The following is a 27,010-nucleotide window of genomic DNA, read 5'->3' on the forward strand; positions in this document are numbered from 1 at the left end:
TTTAGATTTTTTTTGCAAATGTATAAAAAAAAACTGAGATATCACATTTACATTAGTATTCAGACCCTTTACACAGTACTTTGTTGAAGCACCTTTGGCAGCGATTACAGCTTTCTTAGGTTTTCTTAAGTATGACACTACAAGCTTGGCACACCTGTTTTTGGGGACTTTCTCCCATTCTTCTCTGCAGATCCTCTCAAGATATGTCAGGTTGGATGGGGAGCATCGCTGCACAGCTATTTTCAGGTCTCTCCAGAGATGTTCGATCGGGTTCAAGTCCGGGCTCTGGCTGGGCCACTCAAGGACATTAAGAGACTTGTCCCGAAGCCACTCCTGCGTTGTCTTGGCTGTATGCATAGGGTTGTCATCCTGTTGTAAGGTGAACCTTCGCCCCAGAGGTCCTGAGCGCTCTGTAGAAGGTTTTCATCAAGGATCTCTCTGTACTTTGCTCTGTTCATCTTTCCCTTGATTGACTAGTCTCCCAGTCCCTGCCACTGAAAAACATCCCTACAGTATGATGCTGCCACCACCATGCTTCACCATAGAGATGGTGCCAGGTTTCCTCCAGACGTGGCTCTTTGCATTCAGGCCAGAGTACAATCTTGGTTTCATTAGACAGGATAATCTTGTTTCTCATGGTCTGAGAGTCTTTAGGTGCCTTTTGGCAAACTCCAAGCGGGCTGTCATGTGCCTTTTACTTTTACTGAGGAGTGTCTTCCGGCTGGCCACTCTACCATTAAGTCCTGATTAGTGCAGTGCTGGAGGGATGGTTTTCCTTATGGAGGGTTCTCCCATATCCAGAGAGGAACTCTGGAGCTCTGTCAGAGTGACCATCGGGTTCTTGGTCACCTCTCTGACTAAGGCTCTTCTCCCTTGATTGCTCAGTTTGTCCAGGCGGCCAGTTCTAGGAAGAGTGTTAGTGTTCCAAACTTCTTCCATTTAAAAATGATGGAGGCCAGTATGTTCTTGGGGACCTTCAATGCTGTTTAACTTAGTCATTATGGGGTATTGTGCGTAGAGCAATGAGGAAAATGTTTTATTGAATACATTTTAGAACAAGGCTGTTACATAACAAAATGTGGAAAAAGTCAAGAGGTCTGAAAACTTTCCGAATACACTATGTTTATCTTTTAAAAATATATTTTCCTCTTGCCCTACCACCTCTCCCCTAATTGGAGTAAACTAATGGACAACACTTAAGCATTTCCTTGTTTGCTTAAGGCTCTATACAGCTCGTTGAGTGCGTTCTTAGTGCCAGCATCGGTTTGTGGTGGTAAATAGACGAATTGAATTAATGAAAACTCTTGGTAAATAGTATGGTCTACAGCTTATCGTAAGGTATTCTCACTCAGGTGAACAGAACCTCGAGACTTCCTTAATATTAATATCCTCCTGGAATTATCTGTGCAAATCATTTTGTTGGATTGTTCACCTATTAATAGGGAACGTGAGATGGGTTTAGACCGTCGTGCGACAGGTTAGTTTTACCGTTACTAGGCCTAGTTATCATAACTTTGCCTTGATATCCAGATTGGCTATCATTATTTTGTTGAACAGCTAATTTACCAAGGGAATGTTGCTATACGAATATGTCATTGCAGTATTGTCCTTATACTCTATCATCATTAGTAATAAAAAATAGCCTAGAAGTCAGAGGAAAATCTATTCATATTCTCCGGGATCTGTTGTGGGGGATGTCTGTCCTTGGGGACCTGACAAGCTTTGTAGAGCAGCCACTCACTCTTTTCTGCCATTACTAACAGCAACACAAGAACTGCTATTATATTAAGATAGCACTGATCTATTAACAAAAGTTGCACTGATCTCCCAGAGATGTAGTAGGAGGATATGAGAGAAAACAGAAGGACTGTGCACAACGCTAAAATTCCCTCCAATTTGATTTGCAGTATGCTAGCCTACACACTCTAACTGTTTGTATTTGAACAATGACTGAATACTCTTCTAAGAATATAAAATATGAAAAGACACACATCATGTTTATTCTTTGGTTAGTGGGGACTAGCCCGTATATGACTAGCCTCTGTTATTATTATCATCATAGAGGCTAGTCATAACAGGATAAAAGGTTGACATGGTAACCCCAAAATCCTGATGCAGACTCTGACTTCAGTGTCCCCTTACAAGTATACAGTGTAATACATATGTCGTTCCAAGGTTGCTATTGATAGAAGGCAAACTGTAGTTATCTACAATGATGACTATCCTTTCTCCTCCTACAGGCCAACCTTTCTCTCTGGCCCTGACCACCAGTCAGCCAGACACAAGTCCCGGGGTTCTTAAGGTTCCCATGACCACAGCTCCCCATGGCCCGTATCACTGAGACCCGCGCCCCATCCCCCTCCCTCTCAGAGTTCAACACCCCCCTCTCAGAACACACCCCTCCCTTCCGGAACCGGCTGGACGAGTCCCCCGCCTGCACCCCTGAGATGGATCTGACCCCCACCCAGTGTGTCCTGCGGAATGTACTATCCATCGATACCGGGGGTGCTCCGGAGTCTGAGGGCGGGGGAGGTGGAGGCCATAATGAAGAACACACCTGCGAGGGACACAGCCCCACGCCGAGCGAAGAACAGCAGGAGCACTTTGCCAACAGCGTGCTGAAGCTCCGTGAGAATGGGGAAGGAGGGGGGAGGGGAGAGGGCCAGGACGCGGAGGAAGGTGCGGTCCAGAGCAAGGCTGATGATGTGAGACTGCTGTCGGGAGGAAGTGGAGGGTTTCTGGAGGGACTGTTTGGGTGTCTGAAGCCAGTCTGGACCATGATCGGCAAGGCCTACTCCACCGAACACAAACACAACCTGGAAGGTAAGAAGAGAGATAGGGATTGTGTTTAGAGTCGGGAGCTTCTCCTGACAACATGACCTGACCAGGAAACAATGCAAATATTGACCCGTCCTGCACACTATTGTGTGTGATCACAATTTGAACAGATTTAATGATAGCTTTTTGGTATGCCTTTACAGAAAAATAAATATATTTAAGTATGGAGGAAAGTGTTGATACACTACATAATCAAAAGTATGTGGACACTTGCTCGTCAAACATCTAATTTCAAAATCATGGGCATTAATATGGAGTTGGTCCCCCCTTTCTGCTATAACAGCCTTTCCACTAGGCTTTCCACTAGATGTTGGAACATTGCTGCAGGGACTTGCTTCCATTCAGCCACAAGAGCATTAGTGAGGTCGGGCACCGATTTTGGACGATTAGGCCTGGCTCGCAGTCCGCGTTTCAAATCATCCAAAAGGTGTTCGATAGGGTTGAGGTCAGGGCTTTGTGCAGGCCAGTCAAGTTCTTCCACACCGATCTCGACAAACCATTTCTCTATGGACCTCGCTTTGTACACAGGGGCATTGTCATGCTGATGTAGGAAAGGGCCTTCCCCAAACTGTTGCCACAAAGTTAGAAGCACAGAATCGTCTAGAATGTCATTGTATGCTGTAGCTTTAAGATTTCCCTTCAATGGAACTAAGGGGCCTAGCCCAAACAATGAAAAACATCCCCAGACCATTATTACTACTCCACCAAACTTTACAGTTGGCACTTTGCATTGGTGGCGGTAGCATTCTCCTGGCATCCGCCAAACCCAGATTTGTCCGTCAGACTGCCAGATGGTGAAGCATGATTCATCACTTCAGAGAACGCATTTCCACTACTCCAGAGTCCAATGCCGGTGAGCTTTACACCACTCCTGGCAAAGCTTGGCATTGCGCATGGTGATCTTAGGCTTGTATACAGCTCCTCGGCCATGGAAACCCATTTCATGAAGCTCCCAATGAACAGTTCTTGTGCTCAAGAGGCAGCAAGTGTTGTAGTAAGTGCTGCAACCAAGGACAAGAAATGTTTAGGTGGTCCCGTTCTGTGAGCTTGTGTGGCATACCACTTCGCGGCTAAGCCATTGTTGCTCATAGACGCTTCCACTTCCCAATAACAGCACTTACATATGACCAGGGCAGCTCTAGGAGGTGCAGAAATTTGACGAACTAACTTGTTGGAAAGGAGGCATCCCATGATGGTGCCACGTTGAAAGTCACTGAGCTCTTCAGTAAGGCCATTCTACTGTCAATGTTTGTCTATGGAGATTGCATGACTGTATGCTGGATTGTATACACCCGTCAACAACTGGTGTGGCTGAAATAGCCGATTCCACTAATTTGATTCCACATACTTTTGCAAATACAGTTGAAGTCGGAAGTCGGAACACTTAGGTTGGAGTCATTAAAACGTTTTTCAACCACTCCACACATTTCTTGTTAACAACCTATAGTTTTGGCAAGTCGGTTAGGACATCTACTTTGTGCATGACACAAGTAATTTTTCAAAAAATTGTTACAGATAGATTATTTCACTTATAATTCACTGTATCACAATTCCAGTGGGTTAGAAGTTTACATACGCTAAGTTGTCTGTGCCTTCAAATAGCTTGGAATAATCCAGAAAATAATGTCACGGCTTTAGAAGCTTCTGATAGGCTAATTGACATAATTGGAGGTGTACCTGTGGATGTATTTCAAGGCCAACCTTCAAACGCAGTGCCTCTTTGCTTGATATCATGGGAAAATCCAAAGCAATCAGCCAAGACCTCAGACAAATTTTTGTAGACCTCCACAAGTCTGGTACATCCTTGGGAGCAATTTCCAAATGCCTATAGGTACCACGTTCATCTGTACAAACAATAGTACGCAAGTATAAACACCACGGGACCACGCAGCCGTCATAACTCAATTTGATGGGCTCATGTCTGTTAAATTGTCTGTCTGTAATGGTGTGCCCCAAGGCTCTGTACTTGGTCCTCTCTTATTCACTATTTATATAAATCATTTATACAAAAATTTCCAAAATGCGCAACTTCATTTTTATGCTGATGATACTGTTATTTACTGTTGTGCCTCGTCTCTTACAAAAGCTTTCCAGAACTTGCAGACTGCTTTTTATACTGTTCAACATACCTTTTGTCAATTGAAGCTTATCCTCAATACTGACTAAACTAATGGTGTTTTCTAAATCAAGAAATAGACCTCTGGACCTTTCACCTATTATTACCTGTCAGGGCAATGAGATTGACACTGTAACCTCATAAATATCTTGGAATTTTAATTGATGACGGCCTCTCTTTTAAATTGCATATTCAACTACTTACAAAAAAATTGAAGCTGAAATTGGGATTTTATTTTAGGAATGAGGCCTGTTTTACTTTTGAAGCCAGAAGGAGGCTAGTAATCAGCTACATTTATGCCTTTACTAGACTATGGAGATATTTTATATATGAATGCTTCCGCTCAGTGTTTGAGATCAATTGACACCCTTTACCATGGCACTTTGAGATTTATTTTAAACTGCAAAACACTTACGCACCACTGCACTTTGTATACCAGGGTTGGCTGGCCTTCTCAAGTCACTCGTAGGCTCAGTATACTCAGTATACTTTTATTTACAAAGCCATTTTGGGTTTACTACTTTTTTATTTTGCCATTTTTATTGCTCAGAAATGTGGTGGGTACTCTCTTCGTTTGCTGGACTTTATCCTGCAAACTGTTGAATGTCTTTTGGTAAAAGGGCTTTTATGTACTCTGCACCATCGTCTTGGAACGTTTTACAAAATACTTTTAAACTGGAAGAACTTGTCCCGATTGGTATTTTTAAATCACTGATGAATGATCTTGAGACGGATTCCCCGACCTGTCAATGTTTTTGCTGTTTTATGATTTTGTTATTTATGTTATGTACTTTTTCATGTTGTTTGTCTGTAAATTTGTAATGACTTGGTGCTGCCTATCTTGGCCAGGCAAGACCTCAGAAAAAGAGATTTCAAATCTAAATGAGCCCTTCCTGGTTAAATAAAGGTTAAAAAAAGAAAAAATAACGCTCAGGAAGGAGAAGCGTTATGTCTCCTAGAGAGGAATGTACTTTGGTGCAAAAAGTGCAAATCAATCCCAGAACAGCAGCAAAGGACCTTGTTCACAAGGCTGGAGGAAACAGGTACAAAGTATCTATATCCACAGTAAAACGAGAATACCATCCCAACCATGAAGCACGGGGGTGGCAGCATCATGTTGTGGGGGTGCTATGCTGTAGGAGGGACTGGTGCACTTCACAAAATAGATGGCATCGTGAGAAAGGAAAAGTATGTGAATATGTTGAAGCAACATCTCAAGACATCAGTCAGGAAGTTAAAGCTTGGTTGCAAATCGGTCTTCTAATTGGACAATGACCCCAAGCATTCTTCTAAAGTTGTGGCAAAATGGCTTAAGGACAACAAAGTAAAGGTATTGGAGTGTCCATCACAAAGCCCTGACCTCAATCCCATAGAACATTTGTGGGCAGAACTGAAAAAGTGTGTGCGAGCAAGGAGGCCTACAAACCTGACTCAGTTACACCAGCTCTGTCAGGAGGAATGGCCCAAAATTCTCCCAGCTTATTGTGGGAAGCGTGTGGAAGGCTACCCGAAACATTTGACCCAAGTTAAACAATTTAAAGGCAATGCTACCAAATACTTATTGAGTGTATGTAAACAACTGACCCACTGTGAATGTGATGTCAGAAATAAAAGCTGAAAGAAATCATTCTCTCTACTATTATTCTCACATTTCACATTCTTAAAATAAAGTAGTGATCCTAACTGACCTAAGACCTAAGGAATTTTTACTAGGATTAAATGTCAGGAATTGTGAAAAACTGAGTTTAAATGTATTTGGCTAAGGTGTATGTAAACTTCCCGACATCAACTGTATAGTGTATGTTAATGGGATGATTAGGCCTACATGTGATTATGTATAATTATATCAACCAGTCGGTGGTAAAATTACTAAAAAATTAAAACACACCAGCATATTGTAAGAAAACCCACTCTGACTGGAGAGAGAAGGAGAAAGAGAGAGAGAGAGAGATGGAATAAAACATATGTGCACCTCTTTGCCAGATTGTGTGTGTGTGTGTGTGTGTGTGTGTGTGCACGCCTGTGTTTATGTAAGTGTGTTTGTGTGTGTGCGCATGCCCGTATTCAAATAACATACCCCCCCCCCCAGTTCACCCCTAAGCTAGCTTTACACCTGGAATGTGTGAATACACCTCACCTCACCTCACCCCCAAACACAACACACACACACACACACTAAAATTCTGGGTAATACACTTTCTACTCTAAATCCTGCTATTGTGGCAAGTCGACTTTAACAAGACTTCTGTGCTCTAGAGGGGACAGAGAGAGGGAATGGGAGAAGGGGGATGAGAGGAGGAGGAGGAGGAGGAGAGGGGAAAAGTAGTGGGAGAGGGAAAGGGAGAAGGAGGAGAGAGGAAAATGAGAGGAAGGTAAGGATTTTGGAAGCTATTGTGGAAGGGTAGAAGAGGAGGGGGTAGAGCGAGGGAACATGAGGGGAGTGTTGAGAGGACGGGAAGAGGGGGATTTGAGAGGCTAATATGGAAGGATAGCAGAGGAGGGGTGGGGGGATTCCCCAGGGATGGGGGTGATGGGGGTTGGGAAGGGGAGTGTGCCTGGTAAGGGGAGACAGACAGACGGTCAACACAGGATGCAGAATTTACTGCTGTTCTGCTGTTCCCTTCCATCACAGGGATAATTTTCTGATACATTTATCAAATTAGCCAGGGCGCTACGAATGATTAATGATCTACCTTGATGGATTTGTTTTTTCAGAAGTCTATCAATTATTGCCATGAAATATGATTGTTATATTCTGTTGTTGTTGTAGTTGTCTTTCGTTCATGCATCGTTTGCACTGCAACCCTATTATTTGTTTATTTGGATCCCCATTAGCTTTTGCAGAAGCAGCAGTTACTCATCCTGGTGTCCACAAGATACACAAAACATAACAAGCAACAAAACACTGATACACTGATAGACAAGGACAGTCACCAAAATGTTAGATACAATGATATAAAAACAATACAACAACAAAAATTATGTTTGCGTGTGTGTTTGTGTGTCCCCTCACAGTCCCTGCCGTTCCATGAGATGTTGTTTAATCAAGTTTTAAAGGCGACTTTGCTGTTTGCTTGAGTAAATGGATATGGAAGGGAGTTCCATGCAATCATGGCTCTGTATAATACTCTGCGTTGCCATTAATTAGTTTTGGACTTGGGGACTGTGAAGGCCCCTAGTGGCATGTCTTGTGGGGTATGTATGGGTGTCTGAGCTGAATGTTATTTGATATTCCAGACAACCTGGAATTTTCAATCACAGTAATATTTCTCATAAAAATTAGATGAGAATCAAATCAAATCAAATGTTATTAGTCACATGTGCCGAATACAACAGGTGTAGTAGACCTTACAGTGAAATGCTTACTTACAAGCCCCTAACCAACAAAGCAGTGAAAAATATACGGATAAGAATAAGAAATAAAAGTAACAAGTAATTAAAGAGCAGCAGTAAAATAACAATAGCGAGACTATATATAAGGGGGTACTGGTACAGAGTCAATGTGCGGGGGGTCACCGATTAGTTGAGGTAATAAGTACATGTAGGTAGAGTTATTAAAGTTTCTATGCATAGATGATAACAACAGAGAGTAGCAGAGGTGTAAAGGGGAGGGGGGCAATGCAAATAGTCTGGGTAGCCATTTGATTAGGTGTTCAGGAGTCTTATAGATTGGCGGTAAGAAGCTGTTTAGAAGCCTCTTGGACCTAGAACAGTCTATGGCTAGGGTGGCTGGAGTCTTTGACAATTTTTAGTGCCTTCTTCTGACACCGCCTGGTATAGAGGTCCTGGATGGCAGGGAGCTTGGCCCCAGTGATGTAACGGGCCGTTCGCAATACCCTCTGTAGTGCCTTGCGGTCGGAGGCTGAGCAGTTGCCATACCAGACAGTGATGCTCTCGATGGTGCAGCTGTAGAACCTTTTGAGGATCTGAGGACCCATGCTAAATATTTTCAGTCTCTTGAGGGGGAATATGTTTTGTCGTGCCCTCTTCACGATTGTCTTGGTGTGCTTGGACCATGTTAGTTTGTTCTCAACCTGCTCTCAACCTGCTCCACTGCAGCCCCGTCGATGACAATGGGGGCGTGCTCGGTCCTCCTTTTCCTGTAGTCCACAATCATCTCCTTTGTCTTGATCACGTTGAGGGAGAGGTTGTTGTCCTGGCACCACACGGCCAGGTCTCTGACCTCCTCCCTATAGGCTGAATCGTCGTTGTCGGTGATCAAGCCTACCACCGTTGTGTCATCGGCAAACTTAATGATGGTGTTGGACTCGTGCCTGGCAGTGTAGTCATGAGTGAACAGGGAGTACAGGAGTGTACTACTGCGCATGCTCTAAGTACGCTGCGCCTTGGTCCATTCATTCAGACGAGCGTGACATACAGTATGTAAATGTACATAGTATATCAAGGAATGGTGTCCATCCTAGATGCAGTAATATTGGAAATGTTGGTTTTAATTACTGTCATTCTAAAAGTAGTGACTCACTCACTCATAAACAGGATGTGTCTCACCCCGACCCCTTTTTTCTGACGATACTGTATCACTGACCTCTCTCTATTCTCTCCGTCTCTCCGTGTTCTCTCCCCCTCCCTCCTATCCCCTCTCCTCTCCCCCCTTCAGAGTTGTGGGAGGTACCGTTTGAGGACATCTCAGAGCTGCAGTGGGTGGGCAGCGGGGTCCAGGGGGCTGTCTTCCTGGGGAAACTCCACGGACAGGAAGTAGCTGTGAAGAAGGTTCGAGACATCAAGGAGACAGACATTAGACACCTGAGGAAGCTCAAACACCCCAACATCATCACCTTCAAGTGAGAATACTAGCAGAAATATCAGGGGGTTTCTTGTTCATCTGCTCATGTCGTCCCCAGTTTCCTCTTTTCCTCGCCATTAGTCCTCAGATATTTGTGTTCTGATCATGTATGCCTGTGTCTGGGTTGTCCATGTTTTTGTGTTATACTGGTGACAAACCAAATTTCCCCTTGGAGAATCAATACGTTTTATTTATTAATTCCTTCCGGTAGGTACAGTAGCTTGTAAATAGTGATTATATGTTCAGGGTCTTTCTGGCGCATTTCCTCAAGCCTTCTATAATCCCACTGTTCCCTCTCTTCCCTACAAAGACATATATAAGTTATAAAATATTATATGTTGAGTCATGTCTTTACTCACGCTCTTCTCCCCCTTTCTTCTCTCCTCTCCTCCCTCCAGGGGTATCTGCACCCAGGCTCTGTGCTACTCCATCATCATGGAGTACTGTGTCATGTCTTTACTCACCCACTCTTCTCTTCTTCTCCTTCCTATCCTCTCTCTATTCCTCTCTAGGGGTATCTGCACCCAGGCTCCTTGCTACTGTATCCTAATGGAGTACTGTGCACAAGGCCAGCTGTATGAGGTGCTAAGGGCGGGCAGGAAAATCACCCCCTCCCTACTCATCGACTGGGCCATGGGCATCGCTGGGGGCATGAACTACCTTCACCTCCACAAGATCATCCACAGGGACCTCAAGTCACCCAAGTAAGTTCTACCTACATTGATAACTATACTTTAGCTTCATTGCAGTCCTGTTTGTGCTTGAGCCAACACCTCTATTGTGTTCATTGTCATGCAAACATATGGTCATACACAAAGTAAATATCAATTTATATGACTTACTTCCATTGCGGGTGTTTTAGTGTTAGTGTATCACGGTACAAGACCTAAAAACCATATTCTCGTTAAGGTCATTTGAATAGTTCTAGGCCAGGGAAACCTAGAATGGCTGTAGCTGTGGCTACAGTACACTTTCCTGACTGTGCCTGTTCCCTCCAGCATGTTGATTACGTACGACGACGCAGTGAAGATCTCAGACTTTGGCACATCTAAGGAAATGAGTGATAAGAGCACCAAGATGTCGTTCGCCGGTACGGTCGCATGGATGGCCCCGGAGGTCATCAGGAACGAACCCATCTCAGAGAAGGTCGACATCTGGTAAGAGTAATCTCTGTGTCTCTGTGTGTCTCTGTGTGTCTCTGTGTCCCAAGGCACCAGGCACACTGGGCACACACTGGTTTAATAAATGTTGTTTCCACGTAATTTCAATGAAATGACGTTAAACCAACATTGGAATAGACGTTGAATTGACATCTGTGCCCTGTGGGGTGTATCTTGTCCCCACACAAAGTCAGGAAGATGTTTCTGGAGGCAAAGAAAAGTATAAAGCCACAGTTGGAGAATTGGAGAGCTCACAGAGTCTCTTAATTTACAATTGGACGCCACCCCAATGCCAATAGGCTATTTGGAAGCGTTGCTAGAAAAAGCCTTTATTGACAGTAACCAAGAAATGTAAATGCCTGAAGCTTGTTAAAAGGCATTGGCACTTGGATTGGAACCAGATGCTATGGTCTTTGGCCACGTACACCAGCGGTGGGTTTGGCGTCAAAGCAAGATGCATATGCAGAAAATAACCTCATACTTACTCTGGAGCAGGTTTGCATCAAGGAACTCTCAGTTCATCTTTCCCTCGAGCCTGACAAGTCTCCCAGTCCCTGCCGCTGAAAGAAATCCCCACAGCATGGTGCTGCCACCACCATGTTTCACCGTAGGGATGTTGCCAGGTTTCCTCCAGACGTGACACTTGGCATTCAGGCCAAAGAGTTCAATCTTGGTTTCATCAGACCAGAGAATCTTGTTTCTCATGGTCTGAGAATCTTTAGGTGCCTTTTGGCAAACTCCAAGCAGGCTGTCATGAGCCTTTAATTGAGGAGTGTCTTCCATCTGGCTTCGCTACCATAACGGCCTAATTGGTTGAGTGCTGCAGAGATGGTTGTCCTTCTGGAAGGTTCTCCCATCCACATGAGGAACTCTGGAGCTCTGTCAGGGTGACCATCGTGTTCTTGGTCACCTCCCTGACCAAGGCTCTTCTCCCCCAATTGCTCAGTTTGACCAGGCGGACAGCTCTAGGAAGATTCTTGGTGGTTCCAAACTTCTTCCATTTAAGAATGATGGAGGCCACTGTGTTCTTGGGGACCTTCAATGCTGCAGACATTTTTCGGTACCTTTCCCCAGATCTGTGCCTCAACACAATCCTGTCTCGGAGCTCTACGGACAATTCCTTCGACTTCATGGCTTGGTTTTTTCTCTGACATGCAGTGTCAACTGTGGGACTTTTAATAGACAGATGTGTGCCTTTCCAAATCATGTCCAATCAATTGAATGTACCACAGGTGGACTCAGTCAAGTTGTAGAAACATCTCAAGGATGATCCATGGAAACAGGATGCACCTGAGTTTAATTTTGTAATTCATTGCAAAGGGTCTGAATACTTATGTAAATAATGTATTATAATTGTTAAATTATTTGGGCAAAATTTTCTAAAAACCTGTTTCACTTTGTCATTATGGGGTATTGTGTGTATATTGAGGAAAACATTTAATACATTTTAGAATAAGGCTGTTAAGTAACAACAAGGCTGGTGACTTGAAAAATTGAGGACGATGGTAGACCCATGGTATAGGCGCGAGAGGGCTACTTACACAGTGCATGAAAGGGATCACAGCAGTGATTGAATGAGGGAATGTGGCATGAGTTGAGGTGTTCAGAGGCTTGACCAGTAGAGGACCAGATTTGACTGGGAAGACAAAAAACATGCTTAAAGTTAGGGAGGGAGATATAAGTCTCCAGCTTCAGTGATTTTTGCAATTCGTTCCAGTCATTGGCAACAGAGAACTGGAAGGAATGGTGGCCAAAGTAGATGTTGGCTTTGGTTATGACCAGTGAAATATACTGTACTTGCTGGAGCACATGCTACGGGTGGGTGTTGCTATGGTGACCAGTGAGCTGAGATAAGGCGGGGCTTTACCTAGCAAAAACTTATAGATGACCTGGAGCCAGTGGGTTTGGCGATGAATATGTAGCGAGGGCCAGCCAACGAGAGCATACAGGTCACATTGGTGGGTAGTATATGGGCTTTGGTGACAAAACAGATGGCACTGTGATAGACTACATCCGTTTTGCTGAGTACAGTGTTGGAGGCTATTTTGTAAATGACATCGCTGAAGTCAAGGATCGGTAGGATAGTCAGTTTTACGAGGGAGCATGAGTGAAGGAGGCTTTGTTGCGAAATAGGAATCCGATTCTAGATTTAATTTTGGATTGGAGATGCTTAATGTGAGTCTGGAAGGAGAGTTTACAGTCTAACCAGACACCTAGGTATTTGTAGTTGTCCACATATTCTAAGTCAGAACCATCCAGAGTAGTGATGCTAGTCGGGCGGGTGTGGGCAGCGATCGGTTGAAGAGCATGTATTTAGTTTTTCTAGCATTTAAGAGCAGTTGGAGGCCACGGAAGAAGTGTTGTATGGCTTTGAAGCTCGTTTGGAGGTTTATTAACACAGTGTACAAAGAAGGACCAGATGCATACAGAATGGTGTCGTCTGCGTGGAGGTAGATCAGAGAATCACCAGCAACAAGAGCGACATCATTGATATATACAGAGAAAAGAGTCGGCCCGAGAATTGAACCCTGTGGCACCCTCATAGAGACTGCCAAAGGTCTGGACAACAGGCCCTCCAATTTAAAACACTGAACTCTATCTAAGAAGTAGTTGGTGAACCAAGCGAGGCAGTCATTTGAGAATCCAAGGCTATTGAGTCTGCCAATAAGAATGCGGTGATTGACAGAGTCGAAAGCCTTGGCCAGGTCGATGAAGACGGCTGCACAGTACTGTCTTTTATCGATGGCGGTTATGATATCGTTTAGGATTTTGAGTGTGGCTGAGGTGTACCCATGACCAGCTCGGAAACCAGATTGCATAGTGGAGAAGGTGCGGTGGGATTTGAAATGGTCGGTGATCTGTTTGTTAACGTGGCTTTCAAAAGACAGGGCAGGATGGATATACTGTAGGTCTGTAACAGTTTGGGTCTAGATTGTCTCCCCCTTTGAAGAGGGGGATGACCGCGACAGCTTTTCAATATTTAGGGATCTCAAGCGATGTGAAAGAAAGGTTGAACAGGCTAGTAATAGGGGTTGCAACAATTCTGGCGGATAATTTTAGGAAGAGGGTCCAGATTGTCTAGCCCAGCTAATTTGTAGGGGTCCAGATTTTGCAGCTCTTTCAGAACATCAGCTATCTGAATTTGGGTGAAGGAGAAGTGGGGGAGGGGGTGGGGGGGCAAGTTGCTGCGGGGGGTGCAGAGCTGTTGGCCGGGGTAGGGGTAGCCAGGTGGAAGGCATGGCCAGCCGTAGAAAAATACTTATTGAAATTCTCAATTTTCATACATTTATCGGTGGTGACAGTGTGTCCTAGCCTCAGTGCAGTGGGCAGCTGGGAGGAGGTGCTCTTATTCTCCATGGACTTTTCAGTGTCCCAAAACTTTTTGGAATTAGTGCTACAGGATGCAAATTTCTGTTTGAAAAAGCTAGCCTTTGCTTTCCTAACTGACTGTGTATATTGGTTCCTGACTTCCCTGAAAAGTTGCATATCGCAGGGGCTATTCGATGCTAATGCAGTTAGCTACACAGTTAGACAAAAGAGCTAAGAATGAGTTAGTCCAAGCATGTGATGTGTAATAATGTGATTGTTTTTGTGTTTGTGATTGACTCTACATACAGTAAGGAGAGAAAATTGATAGAGGTACTCGCAGTGCATGGAGGGGAAACCAGTGGATGAGCGGGCACATGAGACGGGGCTTCAGTTCATGTCAGGAGAGAGTTGACAGTGGTAGTGACAAATGTAGGGAACAGGAGGGGACTTAGCAGTAAATACAAATAGCAAATACATTCCATTTCATCGTCGGTTTGGACAATACGTTTCTCTATGATGTTAAACTTAGACATCTCAAAATTCATAAAGTGAAAAACAGACTGCGCATCTCGCCCACTTGACACATCAAAGTAGCCCAAGAAATGTTCCTGAATAAAGCCCTGATCATCCACATACCCGACGATAACTGACATCTGCAAGCAGACTGGTGGCACCATAGATCCCAGAGCAGTGGGGCAATTTTTACCCCCTGGGGCCTGGAGTTTTTCCTTATGTTAACCTAAGTAGAAAAACTCTGGACCCTACAAGGTATGAATGACAGTGATTAATCAGTTGTAAAAAAAATGTTTTATATGGGCTATGATGGGACCAGGGGTCGGATTCACAAAACATTACTTACGAAAAAACTTAAGAAGCTGCTTAAGAGAAAAAAGAAGAAGTTCATAAGATAGTTTGAATATGCAATTCCTCAAAATGTTCTTCGTGAATTTGTAGTTTTCTTAGTTACTTCGTAAATATATTTCTTAAAAACTTCGTAAATATCTTCATTAGTGACGTGCTTGAAACTAATGAATAAGCCTATGTGATAGGGATGATAGGATTTGGCCCACTATAATAAAATGTTGATATTTACATTTTGTTACATTTATTTTTTTGCCTCGTCTCGAGAATATTTTTTTTAGTTGGCTCGCGAACCCTTTATACACACAAAAAAGAACGTTCTTTTTCACACATTATAGCCAGACTAACGTTAGCTACTGTACATCAAAATCCTAAATAACTATTTAAGAATCCCATTTCTTAACTGTTTTCTTAGGAAGACATTTAGGAAAAACCTTAAGAACATTTCCAATAGGAATAGCACCTTTGCTTAACTTTCTTCTTAAGTCTATAGTTAAGGAAATTTCTTCTTACCCCAGTTCCTCCCCTGCAGCTACCTTAAATTTGTTTTTTATAAATTATATTTAGACAAGATTAGGAGGGGGATTTCCTCTACCCAGACACAGACAACAACTGATAGACAATAGAACTTACAGGGCTGAGCTTGATTTATGCATGTTAGCATCATGCAGGCCAATGCAACTGTAGGGCTTATAAAACATTTACTCACATCAGTCATCACTATTATGTTGACTGATTAATTCCACTTAATCATTTTGGATTAAAAACTTATAGGCAGCCTAGCCAGCCCAATTTTTAATATAAACAAACATTTTAGTACGGTGAGTTGGGGTGGGCAGTCTATGTTTGTTTTTCTATGTTGGTTTTTGAGTTCGGCCTAGTATGGTTGTCTAGCTGTCTATTGTTGTCCCTGATTGAGAATCATACTTAGGTAGCCTGGGTTTCACCTTTGGTTTGTGGGTGTTTGTTTTCCGTGTGTGTTTGTTGCCACACGGTACTGTTTCGGGTTTCGTTCGTTTCACGTTTATTGTTTTGTGATGTTTAGTTTATGTCTTTAAATAAACGTTATGGACGTTTAGAGGAGGAGGAAGGCCGTTACACTGCAGTTCAAGAAGTTAAGAAAATATGTACCAAATAAACTAAAGTAAAAAATTATAAAAAGTAACACAAGAAAATAACAATAACGAGGCTATATACAGGGGGTACTGGTACCGAGTCAATGTGTGGGGGTACATATAAGTTGAGGTAAATTATACATGTAGGTAGGGGTAAAGTGACTATGCATAGATAATTAACAGTGAGTAGCAGCAGTGTACAAAATAAATGGGGGGATGGTGTCAATGTAAATAGTCCGGTGACCATTTCATTAATTGTTCAGCAGTCTTATGGCTTGGGGGTAGAAGCAGTGGCAGAACTAGAGTTTTATACATGGTGGCCAAGGTTACTTCAAGGGGTCCATAGACCATGACATAAAATTAGTGTGTAACCCTGACCTGGTGTCTAAGGATCATGAATGAATCCTATGATTGCTGATTAGAGGTAAAAGTGATAATTCACTTAACCCGGAGTTCTTCAATGTGGCAGAAAGTGTTGTCCAAAAGGGTTGCTTCACTAGAATTCTTTAACATACTATGAATAGTCAGTGTCTCTACCTCGGAACTGCAGCTCAATTTCTTACTCTCTCTCACACACACACACTGTACTCACATACATGGAGAGACTTGAGTCACTCTGTTTTCATGAATATATAATCTGGGTCTATAAGTGTTTTGAACATCAAAATATTTTCAGAAAATAAAGTTCAAGCACCAAGGAGATAAGATAGCATTTGTGTGTTACATAAATTACATAGTTTATTTAGGAAAAAGTATGTTTACAAAAAAACACTACAATTTAACATACCAGGTATCAAGCAGAAATGGACTTGAAAACCAAAATGATTTTGGTGCCCATCAATATTACAGACTTACAGTATCATATTTATGCTCATATATATTATGTTAACTAATAACAAAGAAAAGTTTTGGAATTGGCCTAATCAAGACCAAATTAAATCTGTGTGACATGATACCCTTTGGATTGATCATTTTAGAATGTCAGTGTACTAGCTAGTACACAGTGCAGGTTTTAATCATGACTATAGGGACCGCCTAAGTGCCAAATTATCCTAGGTAGATTTAAAACAGCATAAGTCTGCAGTTCTGGTGAGAACTGGCAAAATGTTTCACAATGTCATGCATGGTGAGGGAGCTTGCCCTCCTTGACTCACACTGAGAATTCCGAAGTGACTTCAACCATTGTTGTCCTAAAGTGGGTTTTAATCCGTTTTAAAGCTGAGCTTTTCTTGCAAGAAGCACTGTTGACTGGTGTAACAACAGAAATCTTACAAAGTCGAAATATCTCATGGAAGACTTATTTTATAAAGTTTCTAGAAACACAACAAAGTCAAGGAGAGTAGACAGTCTGTCCCTTCCACTTTTCTGTCCTATCAAGAAGCCGCTTGGTTTGATGAACCTCATGTTTGAGGTAGAGGTCGACCGATTAATTGGAATGGCCGATTAGGGCCGATTTTAAGTTTTCATAACAATCGGGTAATCAGCATTTTTGGACACCGATCATGGCCGATTACATTGCTCTCCACGAGGTGACTGTGTGGCAGGCTGACTACCTGTTATGCGAGTGCAGCAAGGAGCCAAGGTAAGGTTTTAGCTAGCATTAAACGTGTCTTATAAAAACAATCAATCTTAACATAATCACTAGTTAACTACACATGGTTGACGATATTACTCGTTTAATTAGCTTGTCCTGCATTGCATATATATTTCGCCAAACGGGTGATTTTAACAAGCGCTTTCGCAAAAAAATCACTGTCGTTGCACCAATGTGTACATAACCATAAACATCAATGCTTTTCTTAAAATCAATACACAAGTATATATTTTTAAACCTGCATATTTAGTTAATATTGCCTGCTAACATGAATTTCTTTTAATAAGGATATTGTCACTTCTCTTGCGCTCTGTACAACAGAGTCAGGGTATATGCAGCAGTTTGGGCCGCCTGGCTCGTTCCGAACTGTGTGAAGACTATTTGTTCCTAACAAAGACAGCCAACTTCGCCAACCGGAGGATGATATAACAAAAGCACATTTGCTAAAAAAATCACAATCGTTGCACGAATGTACCTAAACATAAACATCAATGCCTTTCTTAAAATCAATACACAGAAGTATATATATTTTAAACCTGCATATTTAAGTTAAAAGAAATCCAGGTTAGCAGGCAATATTAAACTAGGGATATTGTGTCACTTCTCTTGCGTTCATTGCACGCAGAGTCAGGGTATATGCAATAGTTTGGGCCGCGTGGCTCGTTGCGAACTAATTTGCCAGAATTTTACGTAATTATGACATAACATTGAAGGTTGTGCAATGTAACAGGAATATTTACACTTATGGATGCCACCCGTTAGATAAAATACGGAACGGTTCCGTATTTCACTGAAAGAATAAACATTTTGTTTTCAAAATTATAGTTTCCGGATTCGACCATATTAATGACCTAAGGCTCGTATTTCTGTGTGCTATTATGTTATAATTAAGTCTATGATTCTGACTGAGCGGTGGAAGGCAGCAGCAGGCTCGTAAGCATTCATTCAAACAGCACTTTCGTGCATTTGCCAGCAGCTCTTCGCTGTGCTTCAAACATTGAGCTGTTTATGACTTCAAGCCTATCAACTCCCGAGATTAGGCTGGTGTAACCGATGTGAAATGGCAAGCTAGTTAGTGGGGTGCGCGCTAATAGCGTTTCAATCGGTGACGTAACTCGCTCTGAGACCTTGAAGTAGTTGTTCCCCTTGCTCTGCAAGGGCCGCGGCTTTTGTGGAGCGATGGGTAATGATGCTTCGAGGGTGGCTGTTGTCGATGTGTTCCTGGTTCGAGCCCAGGTAGGGGCGAGGAGAGGGACGGAAGCTATACTGTTACACTGGCAATACTAAAGTGCCTATAAGAACATCCAATAGTCAAAGGTATATGAAATACAAATGGTATAGAGAGAAATAGTCCTATATTTCCTATAATAACTACAACCTAAAACTTCTTACCTGGGAATATTGAAGACTCATGTTAAAAGGAACCACCAGCTTTCATATGTTCTCATGTTCTGAGCAAGGAACTTTAACGTTAGCTTTTTTACATGGCATATATTGCACTTTTACTTTCTTCTCCAACCCTTTGTTTTTGCATTATTTAAACCAAATTGAACATGTTTCATTATTTATTTGAGGCTAAATTGATTTTATTGATGTATTAAGTTAAAATAAAAAAGTGTTCATTCAGTATTGTTGTAATTGTCATTATTACAAATAAATATATAAAATAAAATAATCGTCCGATTAATCGGTATTGGCTTTTTTTGGTCCTCCAATAAATGGTATCGGCGTTGAAAAATCATAATTGGTCGACCTCTAGTTTGAGGTCCTCTAAATCTGACTCAAAGGTCTGAGCAAAGGCAATCAGAGGGTCCTCATTCAAGAATGTTGCACTCTTTAGGTTGAGAGACTGCATCCGTTGCATTATCTCACAATTCTTTGAGAATAGCCCCTGCAGCTCAGCTGTGAGACTGTCAAGCACCTAAAAAAAGATAGCTCTCCATCACTTTGGTCCCTATTTTTCTATCCTACAGTGCTCATCACCAATGAGTTGTGAAATCTTAAGCTTGTTTTAGGCTGTCTTTTATACACTGTTTGTACACTTATTTTGCAATGCTCTGCAATCTCCTTCAACCTCTTTCCATAGTTCTCCAAAGTAACCCTCACTTCTGTAGTCCTGTATTGTGTCTGTAATGGCACCTACTAGATCCACAGCCCTTGCTAGGTCAAGAGAGCTTGATTGGAGCATGTCAGAAAGAAATTTGGCATCACCAAGCACTATACAAAAGGTAACCAAAAGCCCTATTAAATGTAAATATATGTGAGAAAGAAGGCCCCTTGTCTCCACTGATCTATCGCCACTATTTTCAAGTGTGAAATCCTGTAGCACTCTCAGAACTGCTGGAAGTATGTCTCTCAGATTACAGCACGCCATGTATCTGCATGTCCACCTTACATCCATCCGTAAGTCTGCTGCTGTGGATACAGCTCTTTCTGAACTGCAAGCCACTTGAGATGAACTTACGAGCCAGATACAAAGTTGTACATCTTCTGCAGGAGAGAAAAAAAGTTAACTGCCTCAGGTACTGATTTTACAGCATCGACAAGAACCAAATTCAAACAATGTGCATTACCACTGCACATAAAATGCTAATCTTGCACTGTTTTTAATCCGTGCAGACACACCAGAATGCTTTCCGCTCATGACAGATGCACATAGTCATAGCCTTGCCCCACAAGATTATTTCTGTAGTCCAGACCATGTTTCTCAAGGCAATCAATTATACTTTTTGTGAGACTTGCTGCTTCTAAGCTTTCAGCTGACTGAAAGTCCAAAAAGCTTTTGTGGATGGCCCCGTTGTAATAGTACCTCAATGTAGTACCTCACAACTAAAGACATCTGTTATTTTTTTCTTTAAATCTTTGATTTCATCTGCAAACAATCTGCAAAAAAAATTCTGTCTTGAATGGTGTGCCCCAAGGCTCTGTTCTCTCTTTATTCACTATTTATATAAATGATTTAGACAAAAATGTCCAAAATGCACAACATTTTTATGCTGATGATACTGTTATTTACTGCTGTGCCTAATCTCTTACAAAAGCTTTCCAGAACATGCAAACTGCTTTTTATACTGTTCAACATACCTTGTGTCAATTGAAGCGTATCCTCAATACTGAGAGAACTAAACTGATGGTGTTTTCTAATGCAAGAAATAGACCTCTGAACCTTTCACCTATTACTACCTGCCAGGGCAAGGAGATTGAGGTTGTAACCTCATATAAATATCTTGGAATTTTAATTGATAACGGCCTGTCTTTTAAATTGCATATTCAACAACTTACAAAAAAATTGAAGCTGAAATTGGGATTTTATTTTAGGAATAAGGCCTGTTTTTCTTTTGAAGCCAGAAGGAGGATAGTAATCAGCTACATTTATGCCTTTACTAGACTATGGGGATATTTTATATATGAATGATTCCGCTCAGTGTGTGAGATCAATTGACACTTTTTACCATGAGAGATTTGAGATTTATTTTAAACTGCAAAACCCTTACTGCACTTTGTATACCAGGGTTGGCTGGCCTTCTCTAGTCACTCGTAGGCTCAGTCACTGGTATACCTTTATTTACAAAGCCATTTTGGGTTCACTACCTTTTTGTTTGTGCATTATTATTGTTCAGAAATGTGGTGGGTACTCTCTTCGTTCGCTGGACTTTATCCTGCTAACTGTTCCAAATGTCCGAGCTGAATTTGGTAAAAGGGCTTTCATGTACTCATGTACGCCATCGTCCTTACACTTTACAAAATACTTTTACTGACAAAGGATTTTGAGGCTGATTCCCTGACCTGTCAATGTTTTTAATTTGCTGTTTTATACTTTTGTGAATTCAATGGTTTTTACTAGATTACTTGTAGTTTTTCATGTTTTCTGTCTGTAATTTTTTTGTAATGACTTGGTGCTGCCTATCTTGGCCAGGGCGCTCTTGAAAAATAGATTTTAATCTCAATGAGCCCTTCCTGGTTAAATAAAGGTTACATAAATAAATTACACAAATGTAACTTTCTTTTACTTCTCTTATTATTTCACTTTGTACCATCTCAGCTAAGCCCTCAAGAACTTTGTTCTGGATTTGGTGGCTTGTGTACTTTGCATTGGCCCGTGCATTCATCCTTTTCTCTATGAGAGGGACATGCTTTGCTATTTCTTACACGATTGTCAAATAATTAACCTTGTTGTGAGAGTCATCAGGCTCATGCACTATATAGGACTCAAATCCTGCAGTGCCAGACGTGTCCCCCTGCTTAAGCCAGTACATGTCCAGGCCCGTCTGAAGTTTGCTAGAGAGCATTTGGATGATCCAGAAGAAGATTGGGAGAATGTCATATGGTCAGATGAAACCAAAATATAACTTTTTGGTAAAAACTCAACTCGTCGTGTTTGGAGGACAAAGAGTGCTGAGTTGCATCCAAAGAACACCATACCTACTGTGAAGCATGGGGGTGGAAACATCATGCTTTGGGGCTGTTTTTCTGCAAAGGGACCAGGACGACTGATCCGTGTAAAGGAAAGAATGAATGGGGCCATGTATCGTGAGATTTTGAGTGAAAACCTACTACCTACCTAATTTTGTCTGTCATAGTTGAAGTGTACCTATGATGACCCATCATTGCACCTGTACATAGCCCATCTGTAAATAGCCTACCCAACTACCTCATCACCATACTGTTATTTATGTTTTTGCTCCTTTGCACCCCAGGATCTCTACTAGAGGTCGACCGATTAATTAAAAGCCGATACCGATTAATGGGCAGATATAAAAAAATATATATTTGCAATACTGACAATTACAACAATACTGAATTAACACTTATTTTAACTTAATATAATACATCAATAAAATCAATTTAGCCTCAAATAAAATGAAACATGTTCAATTTGGTTTAAATAATACAAAAACAAAGTGTTGGAGAAGAAAGTAAAAGTGCAATATGTGCCATGTAAAAAAGCTAACGTTAAAGTTCCTTGCTCAGAACATGAGAACATATGAAAGCTGGTGGTTCCTTTTAACAGGATTCTTCAATATTTACAGGTAAGAAGTTTTAGGTTGTAGTTACTATAGTATAGGACAATTTCTCTCTATACGATTTTTTATTTCATATACCTTTGACTATTGGATGTTCTTATAGGCACTTTAGTATTGCCAGTGTAACAGTATAGCTTCCGTCCCTCTCCTTGCCCCTTCCTGGGTTCGAACCAGGAACACATCGACAACAGCCAACCTCGAAGCATCGTTACCCATGCAGAGCAAAGGGAATAATTACTCCAAGTCTCAGAGCAAGTGATGTTTGAAACGCTATTAGTGTGCACCCCACTAACTAGCTAGCCATTTCACATCGTTTACACCAGCCTAATCTCGGGAGTTGATAGGCTTGAAGTCATAAACAGCTCAATGCTTGAAGCACAGCGAACAGCTGCTGGGGCGGCAGGGTAGCCTAGTGGTTAGAGCATTGGACTAGTAACCGGAAGGTTCAAACCCCCGAGCTGACAAGGTACAAATCTGTCGTTCTGCCCCTGAACTGTTCCTAGGCCGTCATTGAAAATAAGAATTTGTTCTTAACTGACTTGCTTTGTTAAATAAAGGTATAAAAAATCAAACGCACGAGTGCTGTTTGAATGAACGAGCCTGCTGTTTGAATGAACGAGCCTGCTGGAGCCTACCATCGCTCAGTCAGACTGCTCTATCAAATCATAGACTTAATTATAACATAATAACACACAGAAATACGGTAGAATAATAATATGGTAGAATCCGGAAACTATCATTTCGAAAACAAAACGTTTATTATTTCAGTGAAATACGGATAACTAACGAATAAGTCTAAATATTCCTGTTACATTGCACAACCCTCAATGTTATGTCCTAATTACGTAAAATTCTGGCAAATTAGTTCGCAATGAGCCAGGCGGCCCAAACTGTTGCATATACCCTGACTCTGCGTGCAATGAACGCAAGAGAAGTGACACAATTTCCCTAGTTTAATATTGCCTGCTAACCTGGATTTCTTTTAAATAAATATATACTTCTGTGTATTGATTTTAAGAAAGGCATTGATGTTTATGTTTAGGTACATTCGTGCAACGATTGTGATTTTTTTCGCAAATGCGCTTTTGTTATATCATCCTCCGTTTGGCGAAGTTGGCTGTCTTTGTGTTAGAGGAATTAAATTCCTCTATGTTTTAATACCCAATTAAAATGAATCACTCTGTCAATTCATAAGAGTTTGTAAGACCCTTATTTGTATAAAATGGGCAGAGACCAGTCTTTGAAATCAACCAGCTGCGTTTATTCTCGTGAGTACTGCCCATGATACATTTTATCACCTGTTATAAACTGAAAATGACGTCAGCGTTTTCTAAACTGTTCTGTCTCTTCTTGACACTGGTACAAAGGCTGTATAGTTATCATGCCTTCCCACATCGTCTAGAGCCAAGGTCAACCTGTGTAGATAATTATTCTAGCCAGTCTGGCGATATAGTTAATTAATTTCTACCAAGGAACAGACAGTCATTGTTCTAATTCTTAATTATATTTACACACATTATATTCAGTACTAGGATTAAAAAGAAAATTCATACATATACAGTAACATAATAGTATTCTGATTAGTCAATCCTGATTGAAATGTATACATAATTAGTCATTATTGATAAAAATTCCCTTAACACTTTGTTAGGAACAAATAGTCTTCACACAGTTCGCAACGAGCCAGGCGGCCCAAACTGCTGCATTATACCCTGACTCTGTTGTACAGAACGCAAGAGAAGTGACACAATTTCCCTAGTTAAAAGAAATTCATGTTAGCAGGCAATATTAACTAAATATGCAGGTTTAAAAAAATATATACTTCTGTGTATTGATTTTAAGAAAGGCATTGATGTTTATGGTTAGGTACACATTGGAGCAAGACAGTCCTTTTTCGAGAATACGCACCACATCGATTATATGCAACGCAGGACACGCTAGATAAACTAGTAATATCATCAACCATGTGTAGTTAACTAGTGATTATGATTGATTGATTGTTTTTTTTATAAGATACGTTTAATGATAGCTAGCAACTTAACTTTGCTTCTTACTGCATTCGCGTAACAGGCAACCTCCTCGTGGAGTGCAATGTAATCAGGTGGTTGGAGCGTTGGACTAGTTAACTGTAAGGTTGCAAGATTGAATCCCCGAGCTGGCAAGGTAAAAATCTGTCATTCTGCCCCTGAACAAGGCAGTTAACCCACCGTTCCTAGGCCGTCATTGAAATTAAGAATGTGTTCTTAACTTACTTGCCTAGTTAAATAAAGGTGTAAAAAAATAAAATAAAAACATTGGCCAAATCAGTATGTCCAAAAATACCGATTTCCGATTGCTATGAAAACATGAAATTGGCCCTAATTAATCGGCCATTCTGATTAATCGGGCGACCTCTAATCTCTACTTGCACATTCATCTTCTGCACATATATCACTCCAGTATTTAATTGCTAAATTGTAATTATTTCGCCACTATGGCCTATTTATTGCCTTACCTCCCTAATCTTACTACATTTGCACACACTGTATATAGACTTTTCTATTGTGTTATTGCTCTTCAACCGATCGCTACCTGCACCTACCCGCCTGTCCAACATAACTACTCTGGACGTCTCTGACTTAGAATACGTGGACAACTACAAATACTTAGGTGTCTGGTTAGACTGTAAACTCTCCTACGAGACCCATATCAAATATCTCCAATCCAAAGTTAAATCTAGAATTGGCTTCCTATTTCGCAACAAAGCATCCTTCACTCATGCTGCCAAACATACCCTTGTAAAACTGACCATCCTACCAATCCTCGACTTTGACGATGTCATTTACAAAATAGCCTCCAATACCCTACTCAACAAATTGGATGCAGTCTATCACAGTGCAATCCGTTTTGTCACCAAAGCCCCATATACTACCCACCATTGCGACCTGTACGCTCTCGTACAGGTCGCTTCATACTCGTCGCCAAACCCACTGGCTCCATGTCATCTACAAGACCCTGCTAGGTAAAGTCCCCCCTTATCTCAGCTCGCTGGTCACCATAGCATCTCCCACCTGTAGCACACGCTCTAGCAGGTATATCTCTCTAGTCACCCCCAAAACCAATTCTTTCTTTGGCCACCTCTCCTTCCAGTTCTCTGCTGCCAATGACTGGAACGAACTACAAAAATCTCTGAAACTGGAAACACTTATCTCCCTCACTAGCTTTAAGCACCAACTGTCAGAGCAGCTCACAGATTACTGCACCTGTACATAGCCCACCTATAATTTAGCCCAAACAACTACCTCTTTCCCTACTGTATTTCAATTATTTATTTATTTTGCTCCTTTGCACCCCCTTTGCATGCACATTCTTCCATTGCAAATCTACCATTCCAGTGTTTTACTTGCTATATTGTATTTACTTTGCCACCATGGCCTTTTTTTGCCTTTACCTCCCTTATCTCACCTCATTTGCTCAGATTGTATATAGACTTGTTTAGACTGTATGTCTGTTTGACTCCATGTGTAACTCTGTGTCGTTGTATGTGTCGAACTGCTTTGCTTTATCTTGGCCAGGTCGCAATTGTAAATGAGAACTTGTTCTCAACTTGCCTACCTGGTTAAATAAAGGTGAAATAAAAAAAATAAAAAAATTGACTGTATGTTTGTTTATTCCATGTGTAACTCTGTTGTTTGTGTCGCACTTCTTTGCTCTATCTTGGCCATGTCGCAGTTGTAAATGAGAACTTGTTCTCAACTGACCTACCTGGTTAAATAAAGGTGAAATATATACAGTATATATCTTTTTAAATGTAGCCAAAGGTCTAACGTTAACTTACACAGCGTTGTTCAGGAAACCTAAACCCGTTGATAAACCTTAAAACTTACCTTAAAAATATGATGCTTTCGCTAATCACAAAAAGAGCTTGTGGAGCTGTGGAAATATTCCCTCTTCTCCTTCTGTATGTTCTTCTTTTTCTTATGTATCTCGCAACCAAAGTTAATATTCTCTCTTCCTCGTCCTCGATTTGAAAAATCTGCCGCCAAACATCAAAATAAATGCTTCTTTCAACAAGAGTTGAAATGAGATGTCAATCAGCATCAAACTGCCAGTAGCGAATTACATTTTGGGGTGGCACCCGGAATTTTGGGGTGGCACTCTGGTTCAGCCCCTGGGTAGAAGCTGTTAAGGAGCCTTTTAGTCCTGGACT

The 27,010-nt window shown here is 41.5% G+C and overlaps 1 protein-coding gene across 1 annotated transcript in view; it reads left to right on the forward strand.

The window, feature by feature from the left end:
- Positions 1–27,010, forward strand: part of LOC139414196 (mitogen-activated protein kinase kinase kinase 12-like) — an 80,471-nt gene that overhangs the window by 14,288 nt on the left and 39,173 nt on the right. Inside the window, exons 2-5 of the mRNA XM_071162083.1 lie at positions 2,241–2,823; positions 9,573–9,756; positions 10,271–10,462; positions 10,757–10,915. Coding sequence (XP_071018184.1) covers positions 2,325–2,823; positions 9,573–9,756; positions 10,271–10,462; positions 10,757–10,915 — 1,034 coding nt within the window. The 5' untranslated portion in view covers positions 2,241–2,324. The remainder of the gene's footprint in view (positions 1–2,240; positions 2,824–9,572; positions 9,757–10,270; positions 10,463–10,756; positions 10,916–27,010) is intronic.

The sequence above is a fragment of the Oncorhynchus clarkii genome, chromosome 7 (genome assembly GCF_045791955.1).
Source record: "Oncorhynchus clarkii lewisi isolate Uvic-CL-2024 chromosome 7, UVic_Ocla_1.0, whole genome shotgun sequence".
NCBI lineage: Eukaryota > Metazoa > Chordata > Actinopteri > Salmoniformes > Salmonidae > Oncorhynchus > Oncorhynchus clarkii.